Source organism: Meleagris gallopavo, chromosome 16, assembly GCF_000146605.3.
Source record: "Meleagris gallopavo isolate NT-WF06-2002-E0010 breed Aviagen turkey brand Nicholas breeding stock chromosome 16, Turkey_5.1, whole genome shotgun sequence".
Lineage (NCBI taxonomy): Eukaryota > Metazoa > Chordata > Aves > Galliformes > Phasianidae > Meleagris > Meleagris gallopavo.
The window spans coordinates 7,650,215-7,672,794 of NC_015026.2; the positions used below are offsets into that span (position 1 = coordinate 7,650,215).

A 22,580-nucleotide genomic window follows, 5' to 3' on the forward strand; every position below is an offset into this window, starting at 1 on the left:
GAGCTGGTGGGGGGCAGCCATCACACAACAGAGTGTTGGAAGTGGATGGGCTCTAAGATCCCTTTCAACCCAACCATCCTGTGACTCATTCCATGATTCTATGATTGCCAGGGATTCAAGTGCTCTGTGTGTGGGGAAGTAAGATCTTGGGAAGCTTGGGGATGTGCCTCAAATTGTCCAGCACTGAGCATGCACGCTTTTTGTGTCCCTTCTTAGAGATCTTTGGCCACGTTGCCATGAGTTATGCTGCAGATAGACTCCAGCATTCCTGAGAGCAAACAGGAACCAGCCCAGCTCTGCTTTGCTGCAACAAGGAGGGCAGGACGCAGAGGCTATGGACGTTTTCACGGTGAAAACGAAGACTTTTATAACTGGGTACTGTTAGCCAAAGCAAGCACTGGTTGGAATCGCAGATGATCTGCTGACCCTGGGGTACTGCAGAAGGCAGTGGTTGCTCAGCAGAACTTCAGCCCTAACGTTGGCTGGACAGATCTCACAGCCACCGTCTGCATCCTGCAGGAGCACTGGTAGGACAGCCAGCCCTCCTTGTTGTGAATAACTCCTGGTCATCAGCTTCCAACCAGGAGTGCCATTGGAATTTATTTGCACAGAGCTCTGGGGAGTCACTGTGTACCCCTTCAGGCAGGGGTAGCATTACTGTGCCTTCTGGTTCATGGCTGGGAGAGCTGCAGCTAAGAATGTGTTGGGTTCGTGGTTCCACCCACAGACCAGAAATCACCAAACCTGTATTATTTTTGAATCCCCTTCTTTTGAGGGCTGGTGGAAATAAGATATCTTGCTTCTGACTTCCAAGCAATAAAGAGGTGAATCACTACTGAGCAAAGCCTCTGCTGGACCACCCAGTCGCTCCGTGCAAAGCTGTAAAGTGATCCTCAGCAGAAGTGGCAAAGTGGAGACTGATTTTCTTGATATTACTGTGATTGTGCAAGGCCAATCAAATGGAAAAAAAAGCATCGGGGCTCGCTAACAAAGTGGCTAACTGAGAAGTGTGCTAATGAATGCAGGCTGATTAACATGCATTGAACTGAAAGCTAAACTGCATACGGGTCGCAGGGGGAACGCAGAGCTTATTTACTCTTCTGAGTACAACATGTTATGTTCAAGACCCAACATGTGTGGGTAATTCAGATTTAAATGCTTTCTTCCCCTCTTCCCCCTCGTAGTCCTGGATAATTATCCAACTCAGGATTAAAAAGTTAATTTATTTTTGTTTTTACTAAATAATGGTCAGGACTTTTGTTACTGCGATTGGTCAGATCTTCTTTTTTTTCTTTTCTTTTTTTTTTTCTTCAGGATTATGTGGATCTGCTGCTGCAAATTCTTGCCTGGACTTTGGAAAACTGTAACTTGCAAATCACTGTGTTTTTGTTTTTTTTTTTTAAGTACCAATCTCAAAGGGACATAAATAATCCGGTTTTTAACATTTATGTTGTCATTTTTATTAGTTTTTGTACATATTTTTAATACAACACAGCTGAAAATCTTCAGGCCAGATCTGTGCATGTTAGTGACATTTGGATTGTAGAATTGAAAATAAGAGGTGGTCTCCCAACATACAGGCATAGGCCTCCAACAGGACACCAAGTACACAAAAATGAGCCTCTTTCAGGGGAGGAATGGGCACGCTGGGCAAGTGCACTCAAGGATAAACCATAGGAAACCATAGGGGATTAGTATTTGGGCATGTAGGTATTTTGGGGTGATGTGTAATTAAGACATTGGATTTGTAATTGGGAGATTTGGGTCCTATTTTGGGCTCTGCTGCAAGAGTCCTTAGGTGATCTTGAGTGAGTTTCTGTAAGGTGATGTCTCCAGAGAGACTTGTTGAAATGAGGTGCTAAAATTCTTCCCTTCACTGCCTGTTACACAGCTGTATTCTAATTTTATTTGTCCTGTACTTTTAGATTTAAATTTCTTCAGAACAGGAACTGTGTCTTACCACGGGGTCTAGCAAATCAAAACATGTTGGTCCATGTTGCAGTAAAGCCTCCTCATGTTACGCGAGTCTAACAAAATCCTGATAACAAGCCCAGGGAATCCCTAAAGCCTGTGGAGCTCCCATGGAGCCCTTGCTCCCCATGAGTCCCAGAAGAGCTCTGTTCAGAAGGAGATGCCTCACTCAGAGCCAAGGGCAGTTGGAAGGAATGAGCGCAAAACACATTGCAGCCTTCATGGTATCTCCCAGGGTTCGGCCAAGGACCCACGCTTAGGTTGTAGCTTTTTGGTGTTAGTTGTGGGGTTTTGTGTATGTTAAGAAGGCAGACTCAAAGGAGTGCTTTGCAGGGGAAATGGGAAGTTTCTGATGGTCTCCAGCTCACCAGCAGTCATCTGGTGTTTCTCTTGAGTCTTCAGCTGCCTACAGTTCATGGAATCTTAGAATTGTTTGAGTTGGAAGGGACCTCTAAAGGTCATCTAGTCCAACTCCCAGTTGGGTCCACTTTTCTTTGGGTCAGATCATTGGGTCACCTCACTGGGTCTCCTCTGCAGGGTTTTCGTGTGTCCACAGTGCTCAGAATTCCCCCAAAGCTCCGTCACTTCTTCACTGATGGGAGATTGAGGGCAGGCAGTAGTGACCCCAATTTGGCAGCAGCGTGGTCCCGACTGCTGGGGCACTGTTGTTCCTGCTGTCTTGAAAAGTCTTCCTTGACTACATGCACTAAAAATCATGAGTGAACAGTTCATGGGAGGATAAAGCTCAGCTGTGTAATGGAGAAGTGTTCTTTAAATAGAATAATCATGGTACCAATCAGAGTTACAGCTTTCAGCCCAGCTGGAAGGTGGGAGGTTCTCATTAGTTGCTCTGAAGTCTGCAAACTAAATGGCTTTATTACATCAGAGCATTATTTTTCAATATGTAATGCATGAAGTCAGCTTTATGTCTTCTTTTTTTTTTTTTTTGTTGGGTAAGATGATGGGACTTTCTTCTCCTTCTTATTTTTCCTTTTTGTTTTAATATGTCTGAAGAGCAGCTAGTTAATTAGCAGAGCCAGGGCTAAATTCTAAGTAATGTGACTAATGGGGCAGGAATCCAAATCGTTCTCAAGACTGAAATAGTCCTGAGCAGTCATCAGCTGCTTTTCTTGTCTTTATGTGTGGGTTCCCATACTCTGCTGTGCACCAGCATTACTTGCAGCATATTCCTACTCGATGGCAAGACAGTCAGGCCCTGGCAAGGAAGAGGGTTGGGCTGGTGGCTGTTGTGCTGGCAAGGAGTTCTGGATCAGTCAGTTCTCAGCATCTTCATGGGGCTGGTTGCTGCCTTTAGGAACTTGATGGGGCAGGTGGAATGGAATGGGGCTTTGTGACGTGTAGGGCAGCACACCCACTGATAAGGAGCAAAAATCTCTGTGCTGTGCTTGGAGAAATTGCTTGTGTGTACAGAGACTTGTGTGAATGGTTTGCTTGCAATAGGAACTGGATGCTGCAGAGGAGAACCAGCAATTGTTCTGTGTGCTTGGTTTATGGGGCTGCAATGAAAGGCTCTGTGGAAGTTGGGGTGTACCTTGAACAGAGGTGCAGCTGCATCTTCACTGCAGCTCAGGGATGGAAATGGCAAGGAAGTGACATCATGCAGCTGAGGGAAGGCTGCAAAATGAAGCCATATGCTGTGAAGATGTGATTCATGGCCAAGGCCAAATGGGCTGTGCCCAAACACCACTGCTGTGCACTCATTAGGACTTGCTGGAGAACTGGGACGCAAGAAGGTTCCTTCTGTTTTTCAAGTCATTGTAATAGCAAGAAAAAGTAATGTGTACCTACAAAAGGTCTTTTTTTCAATGTACACAAATATTTACAGAGACTCCTCCAAAGGCTCACAGATTTTTCCACTTTCTATTCCTTACACATGAAGAAAGTTCTCATAAATGGGCAATAAAAGCTAAAATTAAAAACGTGTCTTAAAAAAAAAAAAAGCATGCTTCTATATTTAAAGCTGCCCTTTAATTAGAAGGTCCAATATTTCCTCTTGAAGGGTTGCAGAAACATTGATTTCACGGACATCATGGTGATGATGAATGAGCCCTTGTTGCTGTGTGGGGTTGGGAGCAGGAGGAGTTCTGCTTTCTCCTTAGTGCTGGGGCATGGCATGGTGAGAACTGTCTGGGTCACCTGTCCCAAAGCTGTGTGATGAGCAGGGGTCTCGTGCTGCTTTCCCATTGCAACATTTGAGTTCCCCTGGTAGAGGAGCACCAGCTCAGCCAAGGGCAGAGCTTTGGGTGCTGCTGTGTGTTTAGGGCTGCTCAGACCAGGCTGGGCTGAGAACCAGACCCAATCCAGGTGTTTCCAAAGCTGTTTTTAAGGGAGTTGCATTCAACAAATCCTCAAAGAGGTGGGAGCTGTGGAGCATCCTCCAAACTCTTCAGCACCGTCTGCTTCCTTCTTTCCGCTTTAGGTGCTGCTGATCATCAGTGGGAACCTGAGCTTTCTCAACTGGCTGACCATTGTGCCCAGCATCGCCTGCTTCGATGACCGCAGCCTGGCATTCCTGTTCAGCCCCGGGCGTGGGGGGGTGAAGGAGCGTGTGCTGCAGCTGCAGGGCAGCAGTGAGCAACCCCCCGCAGGGCTAGGTGAGTTCTCTGGGGAGGAGGAATGTAGCAAAGAGGTGTGTTTATCTCAAAGGCTTTCTATCATCTCTTTCTGGAACAAACATGAGTGGACAAGGAGAAAATTCTGCCCCCTACGTGGTTCCCTCTGGGACGTGAATATTATCTGAACGTTGCACCCTGATGGATGTGTGCAAAGCCAGCAGCTGGTTTGTAAATCTCTGCCGTGTCGGTGCCACTAGAGGGCATGTCCCAGTGCAGGTACAGTGCTGCCTGCATAGGGAGTGCAGCTGGGTTCCTGGCTTTGTGCTCACCAGCCAGCATCAGACTCCAACTTGAAATAAGCAATGTAGAATTGCACCATTTCACTTCTGATCTATTTTATTTTGTTTTGACTATTTAAAGTCAAAGATGAAACACCCAGTGCAGTTTTGGGGCAAGGAGCCCATGGGCATCAGAGCATAAGTAGCTGAGGATGGGGCTGGACTGCTCAGGAAAAGCAGAACTGATTATTGATTTACTGTGAGGCCAGCAGATCTTCCACGGGCTGAAAAAAGAGCTCAACATCCTGCTTGGAACAGGAGAGCGGAGCAGCTGCTCCTGGCCATGCCTATGGGGAGGGAATTGCCCCAAAGCATCCCAGATTCCCCAGAGGTAAGGTGGAGGCAAACTCCTGTTCATACCAGGAACACGAGAAAGCAAATACAAGGGGGTCTGTAGCTTACCAACAGGTATTCATGTTGCTGTGATGCTTCCCTTTGGAGGGAGTTTTCAAACAGCCTGGCTCCAGGAGGTGCACAAGCAGCACGGGGGTATTTTTCATGGGGCTGTGAAACAGATGTACAGTTTTATTTGTAGTATTTTTGTAAACTGCTTACTAGCGACAAATTGCCTGTAATATCAACAACAATCACAGATGCTCATTTTTAAATATACTGAACATCTGTCAGAGGAGTGAAAAATGTCAACAAGACAAAGCATCTGTCTCTAGTCCTTTCTCCTATACCAAGAAATGCAGCTTATTGGCCAGAGGCAAGGCTTCCCGCAAGGCTGATGTAGCTTCATTAAGTGTTCTGTGTCCTATATTACATACTTTGTTGGGATTGGATTGTAGATGTGTCCCCGTGCTGGAATTTAAAACAAACAAACAAAAAAAATGTTAGGGGGGAATTTTAAAGTAATATGGATAAATATTCAGCATGAATTTGGTTTTCTGCATGTTTTTCTGCTAACAAAGCAGAGGCTGTTGAGCTGGCACTGATGGGCTGTGTGGCAAGAGGCTCAGAGGAGCTCTCACCCCTGGGTCACAAGAGCAGAAGACAGGAGGGTGTCCCACTTGTGACCTGGTTTGACAGGATCTGACTGCATCCTCATGTGCGTATTTCCCACTGGGAGCTCCAATTCCCACCACTAGTGCTTGGCTCCTGTCTGCTCATCCAGACCCCGTTGGCTCATGGCCTTTCCCAAGTCTTGCTCCATCCTCGCTGTATTCTCCTGTAGTAAGCCCTTTTCCTCCTGTGACAACGTTGCTGTCACCCCATAGGTACGGTGACAGTTGCAGCATCAGGACTGAGAAGGGCAGGATCCTGTGAGCCCTTTAGCTGCAGGAAGTGGAGGACAAGCAGAGCGTAGGGCCAGAAACTGACTCGTGGAGCTGGGTCACAGTTAAGGGATCGTGCAGTGCTCTGGGGCTGAGCCTGATCCTTGCTTGCAGCTACAGAGTTCACTAAAGAGACAGAATGCTGCCCGAGCACCCCACAGTGGTGCAGAGTGACGGGGGGGGCATCTTGGCGAGCTTCTTTCCAAATCCAGTGCTGCTCCAGAAATGTTCTCAGACTAAACAATTATTAATAGCTTCTGAGAGGGGTTCAAATAAACATCCCTCTCCTGCAGAGATAAGGGGAAAGCTGCGTACTATTGCTTTGAATCTGATCCGTTGGCTGTTAATGTTAAACAAATTAAAACGGCCATAAACATAGGAGCCCTTCAGAGGTCACTGCTGCTTATTTGTCTGATTGCAGCAGGTTTCTCCCTAACTCCAAATGCCACGTGAATGCAGCACAGCCAACAGAGCACAGTTCCTGCATTAATGATAAGGGGTAGGGAACTGCATAGGGAGGATAGGGGTCTGGATGAGGACAGATAGGGAAAGGCAGAAACGAGCCTGGGTGGTGAGAGCCAGATAGAGCCCAGGAGGTGATGCTGAGCAAGGTGCAGGTGCCAGCTGTGTTCTTTCCCCACTTCCAAGACGATGATTAATCTCACATTTTAGACATTTTTCTTTTTAGCCCTTTCTCAGACTATTTAGAGAAAGGCAGATCTGCTCAGCGATAGCGGCTGGCAGCAGCACCAGCTGTTTGCTCCTGGCTGTGCTCACAACCCTCTGCTCTGCTCTCATGTCCCTCCAGGATGCCACATCCGCAGGGTGGTGAACATCTCCTTTGGGCTCCTGATTGCCTACCTCAGCGTGCCTGTCGTCATCAACCTGCTCAGCTCCAGACAGGTTATGAATACATCCTTCAACCCCCTCAGGATAGTCAACACCTATGGAGCTTTTGGAAGGTATTGCATTTTGATGGCACACTGCAGAATCACAGAACCATAGGGTCATTCAGTCCAACTTCTCCCTAAGGCAAGTTCCCTGGAGCACATTGCAATGGGACACGTCCAGGTAGGTTTAGAATATCTGTGGAGAAGGAAACTCCACCTCCTTCCTGGGTAGCTTGCTCCAGGGCTCTGCCACCCTCACAATAAAGAAACTTTTCTTAGAGCTTCCTGCGTTCCAGTTTGTGACGCTCGTCCTGTAGCTGGGCACCACCAAAAAGAGCCTGGCCCCATCCACTTGTCTCCCACCCTTTAGGTTTTTAATAGAATCATTATGAAATGATTGGAAAAGGTCTCTAAGATCAAGTCCAACCATCAACACATCCGCACCATGCCCAATCATCTCCTTGCTTATAAGGCCACTCATTACTAAGCATTGATGAGATCCCTCTCTTCCCCAGGTTGAACAGCCCTGGGGCTCTCAGCGTTTCCCCTTCAGGAGGTGCTGCAGGCCCCCACCATCTCTGTAGACCTCTTGGTTCTCTCCAGCAGTTCACTGTCTGCTTTGGACTGGGGAGCCCAGCACTGGGTGCAGTGCTCCAGATGTGGCCTCCCCAGGGCAAAGCAGAGGGGAGGAGAACCTCCCTCACCTGCTGGCCTCACTGTGCAATGCCCCCAGGGTCCCATTGGCCTTCTTGGCCAGCAGGGCACACTTCTGGCTCGCAGTCACCTGTTGGCCACCAGGACTCCCAGGTTCTTCTCCATAGAGCTCCTTTACAGCGGGGTCTTATAGCTCTCCACTGTCAGCAGCAAGAAGTGTGGTCCAATAGCCTTAAATCCAAACAGAAATCTTTCCAGTAGCCGTAGACTTGGAATATCTGTTTATGAGAGAGAAAGAGAAGAAGGAGCAGGTTTCTTTCCCACTGAATTATAATTTGTTTTCTTTGAGCTACTTTTAGTGAGCTCATTATACTGATGGAGCAGATGTAATAGCGGGATGAAAATATCCATAAGAGAGTTCATCCAGTGGATATTCCTCACCATCACCAGCCCACTTTATTTATGGTGAACTTCTCTTCCTGTGCGCATGTTCGTTGTCCCTCATGTAAATATTCACATAAGCTGTTGGGTAGCAGATTTAAGGCCAACAAAAGGAAGTGCTTTTTCCAACGAGTGACTTGGGGAATTCATTGCTACAGGAAACTGCGGAGACGAAAGTATAAATGGGCTCAAAAAAAAAAAAAAAAAAAGAAGCAAGACAGATGGAGAGGACAGGCCCAGCAGTCTGGCTGCTGCCGTCAGCTCAGGAAATCCCAGTGAGGGCTGCGAGATGGGGCTGGACAGGGGAAGCACCTCCACCTGCATTAGGAACCTGAGTCTGGGTTTGGGGCACAGGCCAGCAAGTTTAGGCAACCTGCAGTCCGTGGTAAGTGCTGCCTCTCCTTGATCAAAACACCTGTGAAAATGCTGAGAAACACCTCGTGCTTATGGAGAACTAGCCAACTGAGTTAGGCAACCTTGTCCTGAAAGCTTGCAGCTGAGGAGCACAAGGCAAAGAGCATCAAGGTGGAATGAGCAGAGTGCCACCACAGAGGTGACAACAGAGCCAGTTCTCTCTGCACACATCTTGGGTTTGGCTGTGCTGCTGCCTCCCTTCCCCAGGGGCTGCTCTGGGTTGGTGGGCTGTGAGCAGGTCTTGTAGGAGGAGCAGCAGTAATTGGGCTTTTATGAGAGCATCAGGTTGGGAGGAGCAGGGCCCCTTGTGAGCTCTGGAGGTGCAGAGCACACCTGCAGGGCATCACATGGATAGGCTGTTTTCTCCAATATTTTGAACTGCAGACATTATAGGAAAAATAACAAATGTAGGGGAAAAAACCCAACCATAATTAAAAATACCAGTGCTAAAAGGTTATGGAAAACACTAAAGTTTCTCCATTTTTTCCGAGAGAAAGAAATAACCCCTGAGCCTCTTTGAAGGCTAGAGTGGTGAAGCTACGGGAGATTGTTTTCTTTGGGTTGTTGTTCTTTTTCTTCTTCAGTCTATGGTTTCTGCTTCAGCAGTTACCAGAACCTAAAGAGCATGTGATGAAATGCTGCTGTAATATGTTTGTAATTCCAGCCTATGTAAACCAATAAAAAGAGGATTGCAGCTTATAATGAATATACGATTATGTGAAACTTGACATATTTTGAATCACACAGTAGGAACATACTTTTATTAGTAATTTGGTGTCCTTGATTTACAGTGTGTTTCTAACCATTGGGCAGCTGGCCAGGGCTCATAACTCAGCCCAGTGTATAATATGGAACTTGGCTGGAGAATCCAGAAATCTATTAAACGGAGGTAACAATTATAAGCTGAGATGCGCAGCGTTCTGTGGGCTGGAGGCATCTATCACTGGAAGACATCAAGGGAGAAGGTGATGTCTGTGTGTTTCCAGAGTTTTGGTTTTAGGGCTGTAGGAGGAAGGACCGAAGGAGTGAAAAATGAAAGGGTGTCAGGAGCTGCACGGTTTGGATAAGGGAGTTATGCATTTGTGAGGAAAATCAGCTCTTCTGTGTAGATGGAGCATCACTGCCAGGTCATTGGAAACTCAGCAGTCATGTTTTCACATGGGCTTAGCATGGCTGGACAGTTTGCCATCTGCACTGCCCTACACCTTGCTGTGCAGAGAAAGTCAAACCCGGCAGCAGAGGGAATGTGTGTGACCTGTCATAAGGCTGGGTGCTTTTTAACACAGATTCAAAATGTCTACTGTGTTCTGGGGGCATTTTTTTCCTTTCTGCTTTCCTTGGCTTGATTTGCAGCAGTTCATACAGTACCTCCTTCTCTTGCTGAGGAATAGCTCTGTGAAACCTCTCTTGTGACCAGGAAGGAGCATAGGGACTGGTGGTGGTGTCCCAAGAGCTGGCTGCTGGGCACACTGCAGAAGTGAAGGCTGGGGACACCTGCTAGCACCTGCTAGCAGATACCTCCAGTATCTGAAGGGGGCTGTAAGAAAGAAGGGGACAGACTCTTTAGCAGGGTCTGTTCTGACAGGATGAGGGGAAGTGGTTTAAAAGTAGATGAGGGGAGATTTATACTGGATGTGAGGAAGAAGCTCTGTGCTAAGGGCAGGTGAGGAATTGCACAGGGTGCCCAGAGAGTTGGCGGTGCCCCATCCCTGCACACGCCCACGGTCAGGCTGGACGGGGCTCTGAGCACTGATGTGGGTGTCCCTGCCCACTGCAGGGAGTGGGACCAGATGGCCTTTAGTTGGTCCCTTCCAACTCAAACCATTCTCTGATTCTATGCCAAAGAGAGAAGTTGGCCCATGAAGAGAATGAAAGTCATACAATCACGGGATCATTAGGATTGGAAAAGACCTGTAAAGATCACCAAGTTCAACCCCAAACCATCACCACCACGCCCGCTAAACAGCGTCCCTAAGTGCTACACCTACGCTTGATTTGAGACAGATAACAGACCTGATGTTGTGTTCTGCAGCATCACCAAGGAGAGAACCGAAGTCATCCTTCAGGGAACGTCCAGCCCAGACCCCAACGACCCCGCTGCTCTCTGGCAGGAGTTTGATTTCAAGTGCAAACCTGGGGACCTGTGGCGACGGCCGTGCTTCATCTCACCCTACCATTACCGCCTGGACTGGCTGATGTGGTTTGCGGCCTTCCAGGTACGTGCATCCCCTGGACCAGGGAAAGCAATCCATGTGAATTTACAATGTGCGTGGGGCAGGGGGGTGGATATTTGAAGCCTCAGCTAAGTTAATTATGTTTTTTAAAAAAAAATTGTATTCCTAAAGGATGTCTGCTGCCGTGAGGCTTTTTAATTGTTTCTCAGCAATAACAAGAGTTAAAGAGATGGAGATATTGCCTGTCCCTGACGTGGTGGCACAGTGGGCAACCATTGCTCTCTGTTCTGCATAGGGACGTGGCATCCTCACCTGGCACCCACAGACAGGTAATGGGTCTCCATTAAGGAAGAGAGGGATTATTGTATGTTAATTTGTTAATATCCAATAGCCTTTTCTGCAAAATGTCATGACCAGGAGAATGTAGAGTAGCGTTACAAAGTTGGGGCTCACAGCAGCAGTGTGAGCAGCCCCATCTCTCCCCTTGTTTTCATGTTCCTTCCTGGCGTTCTTCCTCTTGCTCTCCCCCTGCCCCAAACTTCACTGTTTTTCTTTGTGGTATTTTCATTTAGATGCTTTTTAGATTCCTCAGTGATGACATAACCATCGCTCTTTGGCTATGGTTTTATATTTACCCCGCTAGTTTTTTTGTGTGCTGGAATTTCATTTAATCTGCATTAGGTATGCTTATCCCTCAGCAAGACGACAGCAAAGGTTAAAGCTCTGGCCGGCAGCGTTGCTCAGCACTAAATGACAGTGCAGAAGTTAGAGCTGTTGGTTTAAAGCTTCCTGCTTTTCAAGAGGGCTCCAGCGTGGAATCACAGCATGGTTGGGTTGGAAGGGACCTCACAGCCCACCCAGCCCTCCTCATGCCATGGGCTGGATGCCCCCCACCAGATCAGAATGCCCACAGCCTGAGGAGCCCAAATAAGCACAAGTTACTGACGCTGCAGCATCATGGCGAGTGCTGCTGTGCTGGTGCTGAGAGACATTGCCACACACCAGCCCTGTCTGTCGGCGGGCAGCGGCTGTGCGCTGAGTGACAGTGATAGATGGGCAGCCTGGGGACGAGCAGGAAGAGGAAATAACACAGCCTCATTTGCATCTTTATGATTATTTTTTTAATGCACCAGGAGGTTCCCTGAAGTGCACCTATCAGCCTGGGGGCTGTTGGGGCGTGCACATGCGAAGGCGTCTGTCCGCACCGGCTAATTAGCAGTAATTAGTGCTCGTGCACAGGAGATGTGCTGTCTCCTCTTGCTACAAAGTTGCCACGAGGCCACAGATCCTTTCCATAGCAAGATGTGGGTGTTCACATGGCCTCCCACTGCAACTTGGTAAAGAATTTCCCCCTAATATCTAATCTAAATCTCCCCTCTTTTAGTTTAAAGCCATACCCCCTTGTCCTGTCACTATCTGTCCATGTAAAAAGTCACTCCCCTCCTGTTTATAAGCTCCCTTCAAGTACTGGAAGGCTGTATGAGAGTCTTCAGGCTGAACACCCATGGCTCCCCACCTGTTTCAGTAGGAGAGGTGCCACAGCCTCTGAGCGTCCTCATGCCCTTCTCTAGACCCCTTCCATCAGCTCCACAGTTCTCTGTGCCAGGGGCCACAGGACTGGACGTGGACAGAGCAGAGTGAGGGGACAGTTCTCTCCCTGCCCCACTGCCACCCCTTGCTGATGCAGCCCAGGATTCTGTTGGCTGCCCCTTTTCTCACTGCTCAGATCAAGTCTAGTAAGGCGGTGGGAAGGATGAGGAACCAGAAGCCGAAAGCCCGGCAGAAGTTTGTGCAGTCGAGTGAGTTCCACAAAGCCCATACAGTAGTTTATGGAGTCCATAAAACCAAGTTCCTTCAGCCTCTGGATTAAGTTTAATTTGTTTTTAGAAGTTCTGGATTTTTTCACCCCTCTGTTTGCCGCCGTCGCGGGGTTGGTGCTGGAGGCAGCCACTTAAGGACCTGCCATATCCCGTTCTGACAGGCTGCAGAAAAGTCCAGGGAGTTTGGGGGAAGATATTTACCATCCCTTTGTGCTGCTCCTGACAGGTTCCTCTTTGCACCTCATCACCGCTTGACATACGACGCCGTCCTCCTGCACAGTTCCCACCTTGGCTGTAACTGCAGGATGTGCTGTGAGCCCACTATGGGGGAGCCAGGGAGAACCAATGCTGCCCCGCTCTGAGCTGCAATTAGCAGTTGGCTGCTAATTACCAGAGTGCCTTGATTATAAGTAATGTAACATGGCATTATTTTCCAGGAAGCAATGTTTGTGATGTTAATTTTACTACTTGAATACAGTATGCCATTTATAATTGAGGAAGAGGTCTAAAAGCCCCCAGTGGTGCTGCAGGTCTGGGTCTGAGCAGATAGAAGTGAAAAGCCCCCCTCCTGAGCTGAGCATCCTAATTTGGGAAGGGTGCAGCCAGTTGGCATGGGTACAACAGAAGGACCTATAGAATCCTGGTTCCACAGCAACCATGAGAATAGCTCTGCGTGCTCTGGGAGCAGGAGGAAAGGCAGCAGGGCAGGTTTGGGATGTGGGAAAACCTACCACAAAGTGGAAAGTAACAGTCTGTTTTCTGGGTCCCTGTGGAGAAGGAAGGAAATAATGGGCTAAATGGCAGAATATGATTTAATCTCGGGAAAATTCAGGTTAAGCGGTAGGAAAAAAAGTTTCCAACAGGAAGATAATGCAATGGCAGTATCTGTTCCTGGTTGTTTTAATGCAGAGATCTCGATTTTGCTGGAAAGAGATTGTTCAAGCATTCTGTGCCCTCCAGCTGCTGGCAGCATTCCTGTGATTATCTGACCTACCTACCACTCACGGTGGGTGTTTGTAGGGACCCATCGCCACAACCCCAAATGGAGCTGTGCTGTGCTACTGGTAGAGAAAGCATTGTGGGCAGATCTGCAGCAGCCTGTGGTGGGTTCAGCATCGCTCAGAAGTAGCAACCAGAAAACAAAATACTGCTCATACTTCAGGGGCTTCGAGTTGGTCACTTTTCCTGGTAGCAGGACGCCTCAGGCTTGGCAGCAGCACCTTGTTTGTAGAACAAGACGTGTTCTTCACCATTGGGCAGCAGTGGAAAGCCTTCAGTGCTCTGAATAATGAAAAATCAAAGGATTGTCTTTCTCTCCTTCCCGTGGCATGAAGGGTATTTCTTCTGTTTAGATTGTGTAAGCTCTCCATAGTGGGGTCTGCGTCTGGCCAGTGCAGAAACATGCTTGTGCTGCTCACCAGCTCATAACCAGACAGAAAATAACAACCCCAGCGCCATCTCAGCACTGTTTGTTAAAGCTCAGTGTTCTGTTATACCTTGAAGTGACTCCAAAAGTATCCAGGTGTTGGGACAGTTTGTGCAGAAGGGATGCAGCTAAAATTGGGATCACTTTGTTTCATGTGTTTGTGAAGAAGTGAATTGGGAATTGTGTTACCTCGTGTTAATTGAGCACAGGGCACAGGATGCCAGTGTGCTGTTCAGATTGCACATCATCATGTCCTAAAAGCCCTCTGAACTGGCATGTACAACCACTAAATGACAGCAATTGTGGGGCACCTAGGAGAAAGGTGTGTTTGCCAGATGTGATGGATAAGTTTATGGGTGCAACTCAGCTGACTCCCAAAGAGAGAACAGAAATGTGAGCAGCGGGACAGGGGAGCTGGGAGAGGAGGCTTCACCTTACTGCACGCACTGGGAGAGCTGAGAAAAAGAAACCCTATATGGAGAGAAGGGAGATGAATATTTTAATAAAATACTGTATTCCAATGTCTGTTACCTGGGTCATCCAGCCAGGAGGTACAGGAAAACTCTGCATGGCAGCAACGTGCGGAAGGAGGTGTGTGCAGGGCAGTAAAACCTAAACCTCATGCGCAGTGCACTAGGCACAGCCTTTTACATTTCCTTTCTTTCCCTTCCTAAAAACACAGACCTCGATTCACTTCCATTTTCCATTGCCACATTCAGGTGGTTTGGTCTATGTGCAGAATGTAGGAATTTTATTTTCTTTGTTTAGCTGGGGTCAGTTGTCTTCCTCCAGGGACACTTCCCTGGAGGGGAAAACATCTTAAGGGGTGGCTCTTGGTGGAGTTGGGGAAAGTGCCCACTTAAATGACACAGTGAGAACAGTACTGCAGAGGAATGGTTTGCCTCTTTGGGGAACTCCTAGGAAGAGGGGGTGAGGTGATGGGAAGTGATGGAACCTGGTCTTGGGAGGTGATGGGAAGTAGTGGAACATGGTGTAGCCTTCAACCTTCCTTGGTTGATCCTCTTGGGTAGAAGGATGGCAGCAGGCATTGAGATGGAGTTCTAAGAAAGCAAAGCCTTGTGTTGGTTATGCTGTTCCTTTTGTGGGATATGGTTCATTCCTCTAGCTGATAGCTCAGCTTCTCCAAATAGTGAGTGCTGAGGTCACTCCTAAACATCAGTGTAAGCAGAAATATGAGTGTTGGGTGAAAACATCCCCAGTGGTGGAGTCACTGCTTTGCATCCACAATATGAGTAGGCTGTGGGGCCAGAAATGCCCCTTACAGCAGCATGGAAATGCAAACTCCCCCGCCATCCACCCAATGTGAGAACATGCAGAGCTCCCAACCATGCAAAATCATAATGCAGGGTTCCATTGCCAAGTTTCCAGCTGTTTCCACATGTGCATCTCAGAGTTACCTCCTCCTGTGCGCCTGTGCCAGGACTGAGATTCAATAAAATGCCACGCTAATCCGCAGTCCTTTTCCATTAAATGACCAATTAAACCTGGAGGAAAAGGGTCCTTATTATTATTATTTCAGTTGGGAACGTGTTCCCTGTAGTGCTGTGTGGGTTTTTTTTTGATATATTTTTTGTGATTATTTTATTCTCTTTTATATTATCTCTGCAGAATTTCGTTGCTGCTGCTGCTGCAGTAGTGGTGATTGGGCTTAAAGTCCTATAGAGTTATTAAATACGTCTGTATGCAAATGAATGCATTCAAGGTGAGAATTCTGTGTTTATACAATGGTAAAATGTGAAAACGGTGAAGCTGGAGGATATAAATCATTACGGAGAAGCTGGAGGATAGAAAAGGTTACAGAGAAGTATGGGTGCAGCATTGCTGCATGGTACTGGGGAGGCTGCAGATGGGGACAAGGAACAAATCCAGTCCCAATGATGTGTTCTGCCTAAAGCCTGGTTCAGGGAGCTGCTCTTCTCAATGCCTTTTCGTTGGGTTGATGCTGATGTTGTATGCTGGTCCCGGTGTCAGTGTTCCTGTCCCAACAGCAGCAGGAAAATGCCTGGGGGTGTGCTTTGCCCTTTGCTTTTCCACCTGAAATGGCCAGGGAATCTGTAGGATTTCCACTTAGAAAGATCCAAAATCAAAAGATGGTCCCACCATGCACGCCTTAGTGTCATGTGCATCGCTCCTGGCTTCTTGTATTTAATGTTTATAGTGGTTCAAGCTCTTACTCTCCCGTTTTTGCCAGGTGCCAGGTGAATCCCTGCCATCCTACATATCACAGATAGGTATAGCAGCTCAGCACACGGAGTCTGCTCCCAGTGGAGCCACAGAGAGGAACTGTCACCTCCACAATGCTGCCCTGGATGGAGCCCAAATCACCTGGGCTTTCTTTCCCCCTTCACCACCGTATCACTTTACTGTGTAATGAGTAAAGCAGCACAGACGTGAGCGCAGCCCTGCTGCTCCCAGTGCTCCCAGCATCGCGCCGTATCCAGGCCGTGGTGCCGGGGGAGCGGGGGGAGCCGCGCCGGGTGGAAATTTCTTACCGCAGACCTCGCTGGGGCCAGACATGCTGTAAATTTTACAAGAAAAACACTTTACAAACCAGAAGTCCAACTCTCGTGTGCATGGAGCCGCTAATTAATGGTTTGGAGACCAGGCAAGCCAAGGAACCCATTCCGCCATCACCGAGCCCTGTGGGTTTGCAGCAGGCTCTGAAGAATTGAGGTCCTCTGTGCAGCTCTGGCTTCTCACCCGCAGGTTCCTTGCACATCAGGCAGTACCACTAGGAAACTTTCTACAAAGCTCTAGTCTGAAATATCTGAGGCTTTCCTCTTAGCTTGTGATGAGCACAGGTCAGAAACTCTGTGAGGTAGCACTGCTGCTTGATGGAGCTTCCCACCAGAATTTGGGGCTTTGCATCTCCTTTCTCTCACATTTCCCTTAGCAACGGAAATAACAAACTCTGCCATTATAAAAGATTTGCAGAGTAACTTTGCGTTGATGTTCTGCAGTAGTCACAGTAGTTCTTGCAGGTACAAATGCTGGGTTTAGCTTTCCCACAGTGTCCCCTACTGCTTGCATTAAAAAATCCAGTTAGGTGCACATTAAAAAAGGGAGAAAAAATGAGTATGAGGCACTGAAAGTCACCAGAAGGGGAAATGTTTTTTATGGAGCCTCACCAAAAATCCTTGCAGGGGGTGAGATGCTTTCATTCATGGAGGGAGGTAAATATGGAATCAAAATTGGCAGCTCAATGGGGGCTGCAGCATTCTAGGGCTGACTTATTTGGTTTCAGTGGTAGCAGGAAAAAGGGCATGGCACAGATGTTGGAGGTAGCCTGGGTAGCTGAGAATCCAGGAACAGAGAATTCACTTTCTTCTGTTATTTGTCTGATAACACAACAGGAAAAGCAACTTATTTTAAAGTGATGGATGAGTTCTCAGTGGGTCTCAGCCTTGAGGTTTTGGAGCCTGCACGGTCTGATCGTGCAGCACCAGCAAATCTCTCATTTGCCATTGCATCAACTATACTCCCTGTCCAGTGATCACACAGATGTGTTTAATTGTTTAATTAAAACTCAGAAGTGCCTAACATCTGTATTTCATCCTCTTTCTCACAGACCTATGAGCAGAATGAGTGGATCATCCATCTGGCTGGGAAGCTGCTGGCTCAGGAGGAGGAGGCCCTGTCCTTGATAGCAACAAACCCATTTGCGGACAGGGATCCCCCACGGTAAGTGCTTGGGCCAAGCTTCTTGCTAGAAAGCACCTGGGCTGTGCATTCAGCATAAGTGTTCCAACTGGCAAGAAGGTTGTAGCAAGGTGGGGGTCAGTCTCCCAGTAACCAGCCACAGGATGAGGGGTGACAGCTCAAGTTGTGCCGGAGCATTTCAGGTTGGATATCAGGAGAAATTTCTTCTCCGAAAGAGTAGCTGGGCATTGGAACAGCCTGCCCAAGGAGGTTGTTGAGTCACCATCCCTGTTGGTTGATTGCTCTTTGTATTTGATGCCACGCAGGTGGTATTTAATAGGGCAATTTTAATAACTTGTCTCCCTAGAGATCTGGTGCTCAGTAACATGATGGGGACAAGGGACATGCAGGTGGCCCCTTCCCAGCGCCCAGCACTGCTTCTCTTGGACATGGATCCTACCTACCACGGTGGTTTCCTGCCCCACAGCCTCAGAGTTTTTGCCATGATCTCTTTGCAAGGTCAGATCAAAAATACCATTTCCAGCAGCCTATTGGGATACTTCAAAGATGAAACAGTCCTGCAAAAAGAATTGTTTTTGTTGACACTTGTCTTGGAATTGTTTGCATTTTCAGTGACAAAGCAAACATCAGCAAGTGCAAAGCACAGATGAAAACCCCAAGGTTTTCTACCAAAGGAAATTTTATACAAAAGTGTCTATTTTGTTGATGAAGTTATTTTTAGCTGAAAAAATATTTTAAGGGAATTTTGGATCAACTCAAGTCATATAAAGCTCTTGCTAATGTTTTCCATTTGAGGCTCTCATGATGCATTACAAACAGGGATTAAGGTTCCCAGCACCATGTGAAGTGAGCTTCCTTTTGAAGCAGAGCTGTGCTTTTCAGCTTTAACACAGTGTGTCCCCCAAATCTTCTATGGGGAGACTGCTTTTCTAGCTTAGACATTAAGAATTTCTTTCCACCTTTTACCAAAGTGCTTTCTTTTGGATATGGCATTCAGTATATGTTGAGATTGTATATATGTATGTATACAGAAGAGACCACAAGATACACAACTTGAGACACCAGTGAGTGTCCCAACACTGTATTTGAGTATTTCTTATAACCACGTTTCTGAGGATCCCCAAGCAGCCAGAATGGTCTCATGCAGCACAAGTGCCCCACCAGAGCAATACTGCAGGCTGATGGTGACACTCTTCCTCCAAAGACAGGAGCTGAGACTGCTGTAAGATCAGTTATTTGGGATTTTGTATGGATTCCCTTTTCAGAGCCTGTTTTCTCAGTGCAGCCCTCCCTGCATGCCGGCATTCCCCAAGTCTGGGTGTGTAGTCCAGGTTTGCTGTAGGGTTGTGCCATGGCTCCTTGGGCTGCATGGGCAGCAGGTTATGCACACGCATAATTACACCCTGGCTGCAGCCCAGGAGATTTCTTGGGGAGCCTGTGTTAACTACTGTTCCAGAAGATGTGCTGGGAGACACCAGCATGTCCCTTAGCATGGATGGGTACAACTTTAATATCGTTTATGGAGGATTTTAGCTCTGCTTGGCTGGGAGAGGGCTGCACTGGGACCTGCAGGACTCCTTTGGGGAGCATTTGGGGGATCATGGTGGGGTACAAAGTGCTGGAGGAGCTGTTGGAGGCCTGTATGGTGCTGGCCCTGTGTCAGAGCCCCCAGTTGGAGCTGGGCATCCATCAGTGCCAGCAGCCAGATGTGGGTACCAGCTGGTGGCAGCTGGCAGTGAGCAGGGCTCGGCGGCGACAGAAGCTCTCCGTAATCCCAGAGCTGTTTAATGCCCAGTGCCAGCAGTGCTGCTCCTGTTCCTCACCACGGCTGGAACTACGAATATAACAGCAGCTCCGAAATGAGATGTGCATCACGTCTTTCAGGGCTTTGTCACAAAGGGCTGCACCTTGTTTGTATGTTTTGGCATCGGTGGTGTTAAAAAACGTATAAAGAACTTATAAATTTTTAGTGTGTTCTGTGACAGGTGAGGAAATTGTATTTTCAGGAATTTAAAATGAAAATATAGCAAATCTTTATCTTTGTTAGCATTTATAGGATAGTGACTGCCGAGTTTTCAAGGGGCACAGGCAGGTCAGTGATGGCAGAGCAGTGTGTTGCTGTGTACTGCACACAGTGCTCTATATCTCAGCAAACAGGGTTTTGATTCATGCAGTACCTTGCTCTAACCAATGCTCAGACTCTGTTTTCACTCCTTAGCAGCTAGTTTATAGTAGGAAAAGATCAGGATCCAGTGCTGGTTTTATGTGTCAGCTGCCTTTGCTCTGGCATTACTTTTGCTTTAAAAGCTTTTCATGGGCCTAGTGTATTTTTGTGTGGCTTAAAATAAAAATAACAATTTACAAATGCTGCTTTTGGCCCAGCCTGGAGTCCAGCGCACCACTTAACCCTGTTTGCTGCTCACGTTTCTGGTTTGAGTGGGCCAACCCCAATACCTGCACTGGCATCCCTGCATTGTACCCAGGTATGAGGACATGAGTTGGTCACTGGTTGTTCTTTATGCTTCTTCCATTACTGTTTGCTGCTGCTAGCACTTCCTCTGCACGTGGAAACTGATCATTTGCACTTTTTTTTTTTGGCTTTTTTTTTTTTGCTTTTTTTTGCCTTTTTTTTGCTTTTTTTTTTTCTTTTGTCGTTTTTATGCCCCATCCCAATTCTGCTGAGTTTACACTTCTGGCATTCATGGCTGGCGCACTCCAGCAGCTCTGGCAGCCACTTCTGCTCCCGCATTCGTTCTGCTCAGGCAGGCTCCCTCCCTGCCTTGCTGGGTCTTTCTTCCTGCATTTCAGAAATGCCATTTCCTCGCTGGATTTTAGGCTCACTGAAGCAGGGTCCCTCCTGCACCCCTATCCACGCAGAGAGCCCTGGCCATAATGGGTAACAGTGTTGTGTGAGAACAGTTGGAGAGCAGGACGGACTCTTTAGCAGGGTCTGTTATGGTAGGACAAGGGGAAACGGTCTCAAAATAAAAGAGGGGAGATTTAGACTGGCTATAAGGAAGAAGTTATTTATGCCACAGGTGGTGTGGAGTGGCACAAGGTGCCCAAAGAGGTAGCAGTGCCCCATCCCTGCACACAGCTACAGTCAGGCTGGACGGGGCTCTGAGCACTGATGGAGCTGTGGGTGTCCCTGCTCAGTGAGGGAGTGGGACCAGGCAGCATTCAGAGCTGCTTTTCACTCAAACCATTCTGTGATTTTATAAGCAAGGCATCCAGTGTGTGACCCTTAGGAACCTTTCTAGCCCAAGACATTCGATTATTTTTTAATTTCAACTCCTTTGCAACATTGAGTTGAGCACTGAATATGCAGATCCTCGGTGCCTTTTTGGTGGTGTAATTTCATTCAAGTTGCAAGCAACAGCCTTAAATCTGAGCCATAATGGTAACGCTTGAGAAGAAGAGAGAATTCCAGAGCTCTTGGGCTATGGAAGGGTCCAAAGCTGCCCTGGGTGGTGTGGGGCTGTCACTGCAAACCTTCATGCTGCTCATGCCCATCTCCAGCCATCGCCGCTCCACTCCCTTCAGTAGCTGCTGCTTTCCTCCCAGTCCCCTCTCCACTCTAAGGGGAATTTTGAGACTTAATTATTTTCATTCCCTGCTAGACTAAATAATTAGGGGAAGGGACTGTTTTCCATAAGAACATTACGCTCCATACTCCGCGGAGTTTATTCTGTTAATGGAAACTCTACACCTTAAATAGCCAAGGGACTTTCAAAATGAGTTAATGCCTTCGAAATGAAATTTCTGAGACCAAAGTTTGTAGGTTTCTTTACAACTCTAGAAATTATAGTATTTTTTCAAGTGTGATAAACTTAAAATGAGAAACAGGTGACTGATTAAAAATGAGGGCATTGTTGAGCGCCCGGCCTAGCTGAGTGTGAAGCTTTACTTCAAGCAAAGTGATGTTTGTGGAATGTAGATTTACAAAATATTATTGTGCAGCGGATAGTTCATAAAACACCCGCCGTCATAAATCTGAATGGTGGGGCTTTGGCTGAGAAATTAATAAGTGTTTAACGCACCGTCATGGAAACAGCCTGCAACAACGAGAGAAAACAAAAACGAGGCTTTGCCTACAGGGGGAGAAAAAAATATCGATTTTATTTTTGACCTGAAGTGTTCAGTGTCTCTGATATTAAATCATGTTCACTTAAGGACTTTTATTCCAATTATAGTCACACTCTGTTGGAAGAGCCCCAGCGTGCAGCCGAAGCCCTGGATTTGTCGCAGCAGTGTTATTTATGGTGGCAGTGCTTCCAATTTGATGCTACCTGACTGGGAAGGGCTGTGCCCTAAAATATCTATTTACAGTCCTGATGAGCACAGAAGAGAATCAGAAATCTACGCAAACCAGTAGCTGCTCCCTTGGGTGCAGGAAAAGAGACTTCCCCTGGGGAGAGGATGGCGTGGGAGGAGGAAGGCTCTGGGCTCAGCCCTGGGGTGGTCAAGTTGGTTTTAGGAACACTATGGAAGTTGTGGTGCTTTTTTAGGGTAAAAGACCAAAAAGTGTTTTTTTAAATAGGACAAACAAACAGAAGTCCATCCCAACAGGGCAACAGTCATCCTGTAACTAATGAGTGTGGTGCAGAAGGAAAGCAGGAAACAGAGGATTAAGGGAAAGTATGTGTCGTAGGTGTCTTCTGCAGGGAAAAGATGTTTTTTGTATGTTTCCCACTGAAAAGCCATTTGCCAGCGATGAGACCTGTCCTGGGAAGTGATGCAGTTCTCAGGGGTGAAAGAGTCCCAACATGTTCTTTTGGCTGTCTGGCTGGGTTTTATTGCAGCTCCCTATACACGGGGACGATGTTAACAGAGCCACATCCATGGTGGGGACTGGTCTGCTCCATCCCTGCGCCTGCAGAGACTGTGTGCTGGCTCTGCCCATGCCCAGGGGAATCCA

General features: G+C 47.5%; 1 protein-coding gene across 1 annotated transcript in view; it reads left to right on the forward strand.

Annotated features, from left to right (window-relative positions):
• Nucleotides 1-22,580, forward strand: part of LMF1 (lipase maturation factor 1) — a 63,699-nt gene that overhangs the window by 35,930 nt on the left and 5,189 nt on the right. Inside the window, exons 3-6 of the mRNA XM_010719542.3 lie at nt 4,412-4,586; nt 6,971-7,124; nt 10,594-10,777; nt 17,571-17,683. Of these exons, the coding sequence (XP_010717844.3) occupies nt 4,412-4,586; nt 6,971-7,124; nt 10,594-10,777; nt 17,571-17,683 (626 nt within the window). The remainder of the gene's footprint in view (nt 1-4,411; nt 4,587-6,970; nt 7,125-10,593; nt 10,778-17,570; nt 17,684-22,580) is intronic.